Here is a 7,031-nt window from a genome sequence, read left to right as displayed (position 1 = left end):
CTGTCGCCGACGCGGCATCGGTGTTGAGGGGTGAGCTTGTGCTGCTGATGCTTTCCGGGAACTCGGACCGCGGCTGCGGGTTGATGTTGGGAGCCGGTGGCGGCCGTCTGGGCCTGGGACTCGGTGGGTTTCCGTTGGAGGAAGTTGTAGGACATTTGCAGGCGCAGAGCACGTGTTTCTAATGGGCTCCCGGTGCCCGGAGCGGTGAGGCTGCCACTCTGGGTGTGGAGCCGGGGGCGGGCTCTGGGGTGCGGGGGTGAAGGGTGGAGGAATTGGGGGGTGGGAAGGTATCTTGTGTGAGCGCTTTGTTCTTCGCTGGCTGTTGTTACCGATCTGAAAGCGGCAGGCGGGAAAAGCGCGCACTTTGGGGGCTTACCTTGGAGAGGGGACGGCCGAGCTCTGCTCGACCCGCACACACCTCACTCTGTGCGGGCACAGCTGCATGTGGCATGCCGGCTGGTCCTCGTGCGGATCGGGCTCCATTGGTAATGCTTTTCCTAGGGAGTGCTGGCAGGTGAGGCAGGGGCGGTGCTGAGGAAAAACAAGTGAATCCGTTCTTGCCCCTCGCTCATCAGGCTTGTCAGGCGATAGTGACTTTACGGCTTCTTTAAAGGGAGGCCCAGGCTGGTGTAGAACTTGGTAGAGAAAGTAAAGATTGGGGCTCTCATTTTGTCCTCTATCCTTTTTGAAGATCCTAGTTTAATTTTGCTTATTGCGTTTGAACAGATCTCTGGAAACATGGCTACAGAACATGTTAATGGAAATGGTACTGAAGAGCCCATGGATACTACTTCTGCAGTTATCCATTCAGAAAATTTTCAGACATTGCTTGATGCTGGTTTACCACAGAAAGTTGCTGAAAAACTAGATGAAATTTACGTTGCAGGTAAGAACTAACACTTGCAAAATTGCATTATGAAATTTTTCTATTGGATTTCTGGCTTTGAGCTAAAATAGCAACTTTTTGTGGTTTCCAATAAGTGTGGGAACTGGAGTTTTGTTTTGCCTTGTTGTGATAGTTGTGAACTGCAGGTTAAGGTGTACTGTACATAGTAGAGGGAGGGAAGGAAGAAAGAAAGGTTAGGAGGTAAATAAAGGCTGGCTGGCCAGATGGATAAGTATATATGATGGTAGCAACAGCTGCTAACTGTTGGGAACAGGCCTTGTGACTTTTGGGGTATTTTTATAGTAGGATTCTTCCTAATTAATTTGGTAACTGTAGACTGGTTGTCTGTCTTGGTGTGGCTTTTGCTTTTTCTAGTGGTTATTTTAAATGGATAGAGGTTCAGTTGTCAGCCTTGGTTTTTGTTGGTTGATTTTAGGATTTGTAAGCCTATATATTTACTGTAGAAATACTTAATATTCAGAACTATCTGACTTCGAGAGCAAGGTCTAAAAGAAATTGAGTCATTATTGTAAGTGTGGTTGAGAGGGCTTTAGTTCAGAGTGCAGTTTCAAAATGGCTAAAGTATGTGTCATTAAATAGATGGTAAGAGGAATGGAAGAATACTTAGTTGGCACACATGCTACCTTTATTGGTGAATCTGGTACTCAAAAAAGATCTTTCCAAAAATATTAAAAGTTGACAACTAATTAAGTTTTCTCTTCTCCAGGGCTGGTTGCACATAGTGATTTAGATGAAAGAGCTATCGAAGCTTTAAAGGAATTCAATGAAGACGGTGCATTGGCAGTTCTTCAGCAGTTTAAAGACAGTGATCTCTCTCATGTTCAGGTAATACTAATTTAATGTCAGTGTGAAAAGAATAAAAATCTTGAGTACTTTCGATGTAGTTTAAATTTGATTGAATAAGATACAGATGACGTAATTATTAAATAGGATTGGAAAATTACTTTTCAGAACAAAAGTGCCTTTTTATGTGGAGTCATGAAGACTTATAGGCAGAGAGAAAAACAGGGGACCAAAGTAGCGGATTCTAGCAAAGGACCAGATGAGGCAAAAATTAAGGTATGTCTTAAAAAAGTACTTTGCTCCCTTCAGTTTTAAAGTTCTTTTAACTATTTTATAGCTTTGCTAAATATTCTATGGATGTGAAATGATTTTTTTTAAAGTTACTGAGAATTAATGACCCTGAGATAATTTGCAAATTTTTTGTAATTACTGTTTTTGAAAAGTTTTCTGCCTTTAACTGTTTCTAAAACAATTCGCTGTTCTTAAAGTTGTAGGGTTTTTTTTGGTTGCCCAGCTATACTGATGTTAAACCTTTGCTATTGGTATTCTAAATAAAAAATTGAAAAAAGTCCATCCACCATATTTTAGATGGTTTTTGAAAATCTGCAAGTCCAGGTTATTGACAGTGGAACCAAAATGGGAGGGGATCAGTTCAGCCCATGCTGATGGAGAGTGTACATTTAGCAGTTGACTGCTTCTCTTAGGATTCTCAAGCCCTCAAATGAAATGGATTTAGAATTTTAATACTGTCTTTTTTCCCCTTCAGTATTATAGGTTATTAAGGCGAATTTGTTCATTCCTAAAAGCAGCATGGAAATGAAAGTGAGAAAACAGGCTAGGAGTGGGAGGTTTTTTTTTAAGGTCCTATAAAATAGTAAATGTTCTCAAAGTCAATTGGGTTTTGATTTTTGTGTAGAAAATGTGGTGATCATACTAGTTTTAACCTGGTGTTTTTTGTTTTTTAATTTTACTGATTTCTTTTAAAAATACATTTATTTCAGAGAGGGAAAGGAGAGAGATAGACACATCTATGATAGAACCATTGATTGGCTGCCTCTTGCACGCCCCCTACGGGGCATAGAGCCTGAAACTAGGGCATGTGTCCTGACCCTGAATCCAAACAGGACCTCCTGACACATGGGTCAGTGCTCAACCACTGTGCTACACTGTCAGGGCTTACCTGGTGTTCTTAATATAGTGTGCCAGTGCTCTTGAACCAAGAGTTATGGTTTAAGAAAATCAGTTATTAAAACACAGTATAGGTGTTAGGTGGTGTTTTAATGGTGTGGGAAGAATGAAGCTTTGAATATAGAGCTAGTGGTTAAGGGCACATGGAAATTTGAGGCTTTCACAGGTCTAGCTGTCAGTGAATTGTGTTTGAACTGTAAATCTAATTTTTCCATAGAAATTTTACCAATGTAATTAAATCTACATTGGGAGTTAGACTTAAAAAAATTTTATAAAAAGTTTAAAGTGTAATTTGTGTGACTTTCAGTTCTATCTTTGGAAAAGAGTGGCTTAAAGTGTTGCTGTAACTTAAATTGTGAGAAGGCAGAAGCATTTTTATAGGTGGTTAACAAGGAATAAGTTTTTCCTTTTTGTTTTTAGGGATTGAATAAAAAGTATTATTTGAGCCATATATAAACATTAAGATATAAGAAGCACAGGGATTACATACGGGGAAAAAGGGAAGAAGAGCTATTTAATGGTTTAGTATATGGGATAGTAATAGGTTTGAGTTTATTTTTGTTACTAACCAATGTTGCACCCTTAAGCAAACATTTGGGTATAATAGAAAAAGACTGCTTAAAATATTTAATGCTTTATTAAAGTTTAGGAGTAGAGGAGTTTTTGTCATTTAACAGTATTTCTTCATAAATACTTAATATTCTTTGAATAGAACATTCTTAAATGTGTCTGGTCATTTTCAGAGACAGGTGATCCTAAATCATTGAATGGAATTTTGCTAAGTTATGTGCCTGGTGTGTTTTTAGTTCACAATTTATTAGCTAATTATCAGATTAGTTTTATTATTTGGAAAACTGGTTCTGTGCTTTGCTGTTTGAGATGGTGAAGGGGAATAATTCTTGGTTTTTTCCTTAGGCTAACCATGGACTACTACTTTCCTAGTACTTTTGCTTATAATAAGGGATGAAGAGAAACTCCTAATGCTCTAAGTAAATATGAGTGTGTAAATTCTAACAGTTCACTTTCAGAGAGATAAAATGTAGAAGTTATTTTACACTGTTACAATTTTATAAAGATTTCAAAGTCATTTGGCTTTATTTTTTCTGAAAGACCCATGCTATTCTATCAAGTATTGACTGTCAAATGAATAAGAGTTGTTTTTCCTGTAGCTCCTAAGTTTTTGGACTTAACTATAACTTAGTTTGCAGAGTGCAATTTCCATAAAGGCTGGTGAAATGCCCACAATGGCATTATGTACTAGGAGTGTGGGATATAGGGAATTTATTGGGTAAGAAATCCAGGTTTGGGAGATGTGACATTCATCTCCTCTTTCAGGAACGAATTAAACTCAGCCTTTTTTTTTTTTTAAAAGATTCTATTAGGTGCACATTAAAAGGGAATTAGAGGAAATAGTTTAATATTGATATTTGCCTTTTCTCTATAATAGAAGTGTCATAGATGAAAGAAAATTAGTAAAATGTGTGTGAAAATCTTCCTCCTGTCAGAGTCTGGGGTGAGCCACGGGAACCAGGGTTGAGTCCCCGCCCTCCCACATGTACCTCGAAATCATGGGAGATGAGACCCAAATCCATCCGGCTCCACCCCCACTGGGCTAGATCCAGACCCGGCTGGCCCCCCCCCTGTCAAGCGCCACCAGGTGTGTGTGTGGGGGGGCAGCCTCAGGTTGCCTGGCCCTGCACGAGGCGGGGGGGCTGTGCCTTGAGGTCCCCCAGTGTGCCCCACCAGTCAGGGGTGGCGCGGCCTCCGGTCCTCTGGCCTGGGGTGGGGTGCACAGCCTGAGGTCCCCTGGGCCAGGAGCATGCCTTGAGGTTCCCCGTCAAGCCCCACATGGTGGGGGATGTGGCCTCAGGTCCCTGCCCTGGCCTAGCACCACACAGCCTCAGGTCTCTGCTGATTGCTGGTTAAGGCCCCTAACTTAACAGGAACTCGGCCTCAGCTGTGGGCGCAGCCATGTTGACAATTGCGTTGTGATGATCAATTTGCATATTCCCACTTTATTAGATAAGATTGCTCTCATTAATGCTTCTGTTGACTGCTGCTTATATGTGCCCTGACTGGAAATGGAACCTACAACCTTGGCATATTGGAACAATGCTCCTAAGCAACTGAACCACCTGGTCAGGGCGGTGCAGTCATTTTTTAAGGGGGTATTAGAATAGATAGACCATGCCTTGAAAATTATTGATGGATTAATATGTTTCCTGTTGTTCATTAAACACACTCAGTAATTAGAGACCAGCAAATAATTTGAACAGGATCTTGAGATTTTTCACAATAAATTAGGGCTATTACAAGTGTATATTAAAGGAGAAATTCTAAAACAGACACCAGAAACCTGTTTGTAGGAATGTTGCCAGGATAGAGGAAAATTTGAACAAGATTTATTTCAATTTTTAACTGCTAAATGCAAATGTGGTCTTGTGAGTTAAATGTATTAATGACATTTGAATTCTTTAAGGCACTCTTGGAAAGAACAGGCTACACACTTGATGTGACCACTGGACAGAGGAAGTATGGGGGACCACCTCCAGATTCCGTTTATTCAGGTCAGCAGCCTTCTGTTGGCACTGAGGTAAAGAAACTAAAAACTTGTACCTTTTGTGGTAATTGCACAGGTGTCTGGTTTCCTAAAGAAACTCTCCATGGTTTTTACTTCATATTTAATTTACAGATTTTTGTGGGGAAGATCCCAAGAGATCTATTTGAGGATGAACTTGTTCCATTATTTGAGAAAGCTGGACCTATATGGGATCTTCGTCTAATGATGGATCCACTTACAGGTCTCAATAGAGGTTATGCGTTTGTCACTTTTTGTGCAAAAGAAGCAGCTCAGGAGGCTGTTAAACTGGTAAGTTTGTGTGTTTTTTTTCCCTCAGTCTTCACATGTAGTATCTTTAAAGCCATTTTTTTTTTCTGACTGTGCCTGTCTTTTACATTCTCTGTGTACACACTGTAGCAGTATTCTTTGCACGTGTAGTTATTTGATCAAACTCAGGATTTATATGGTAGTATGGCAGAATTCCTGATTCTATGAGACATCTGGCTTAGTGATTATTGTTTATAACTTATAGGAAGGTTAAAGTTTAACAAAGTAACTGTAGTAGGTAGGGTTCCCAGAGTTTTTGGCCATCCCTTTTTCAGAAATATTTCAAAAAACATATGATAAATTTCTAGTTTATGAAATAAATGATTTTGTGGTGAGTGGCAGTGCTTGATCTAAAAATACAAGTTGTTAGGTGAGGACCTTGTGATTTTTCTAACTTTTAAAAAAGAATTTTAATGTTTTAAATTATGGCTTACATAACTCTCCTTCAAACTAGTTTTACTAAATTCCGTGACTGAAATTCCTATATTTGATAGTTGAAGATGCTAGGGTTAATTTTTTTAAAAGACTATTTTTATTGATTTTTAGAGAGAGGGAGAGCGATAGAAAGATTGATGAGAGAGACTCCTTGATCGGCCGCCTCCTGCATGTCCTACACTGGGGATCAAGTCTGCAACCTTGGGCATGTGCCCTGACTGGGAATCGAACCGTGCGTGATTTCCTGGTTCATAGGTCAATGCTCCACCACTGAGCCACGCCGGGCCATACTTATTTTTTACTAGAGGCCTGATGCTCAAAATTCGTGCAAGGGGCCCGGCCCTCGCAGTCCTGGCCGGCCCTTGCAGCCCCTCGAAGCCTTGGCTGGCCCTCGCAGCCCCACTTCATCCAGAATGTCTGTTGGCTATTTGGTCTAATTAGCATATTAGCTCTTTATTATTATATAGGATTACTGTCTGATGAGTAGGAGGTTTGGCATTTTATTTTGGTGCTTTTAAAATATATTTAGTGATAGTGGTATTTTTATAAAGGATACTTCACCGTGACTAGGATTATGGTGATAGTAAAATTGGGAGACTTGCCTTAAGTTAGTAGTAAAAGAAAGGACTATTTTGAGGAAATTAAAAATTCTAAAATACAAGAGGTTGTGTGTGTGTGTGTGTATGTGTGTGTGTGTGTGTGTGTGTGTTTTCAGAGAGGAAGGAGAGGAAACATCAATGATGAGAGAAAAATCATTGATCAGTGCCTCCTGCATACCCCCTATTGAGGATTAAGCCCTCAACCCCTGACCAGGGACTGTGCTAGGTACTT

General features: G+C 40.2%; 1 protein-coding gene across 8 annotated transcripts in view; it reads left to right on the top strand.

The window, feature by feature from the left end:
* Nucleotides 1–7,031, top strand: part of SYNCRIP (synaptotagmin binding, cytoplasmic RNA interacting protein) — a 30,815-nt gene that overhangs the window by 605 nt on the left and 23,179 nt on the right. For 5 of the 8 annotated variants that reach the window (XM_006773471.2, XM_015570313.1, XM_006773470.2 and 2 more), the window contains exons 2-6: nt 727–886; nt 1,614–1,732; nt 1,859–1,966; nt 5,358–5,471; nt 5,571–5,747. In XM_006773471.2, the coding sequence (XP_006773534.1) occupies nt 739–886; nt 1,614–1,732; nt 1,859–1,966; nt 5,358–5,471; nt 5,571–5,747 (666 nt within the window). In that variant the 5' untranslated portion in view covers nt 727–738. Of the gene's footprint in view, nt 1–43; nt 124–726; nt 887–1,613; nt 1,733–1,858; nt 1,967–5,357; nt 5,472–5,570; nt 5,748–7,031 lie in introns of those variants that run through there. The other 3 variants (XM_006773473.2, XM_006773472.2, XM_015570311.1) reach the window with 2 other exon arrangements.

Source organism: Myotis davidii, unplaced genomic scaffold, assembly GCF_000327345.1.
Source record: "Myotis davidii unplaced genomic scaffold, ASM32734v1 scaffold185, whole genome shotgun sequence".
NCBI classification, from domain to species: Eukaryota; Metazoa; Chordata; class Mammalia; order Chiroptera; family Vespertilionidae; genus Myotis; species Myotis davidii.
This window is presented reverse-complemented; position numbering and strand designations above follow the sequence as displayed.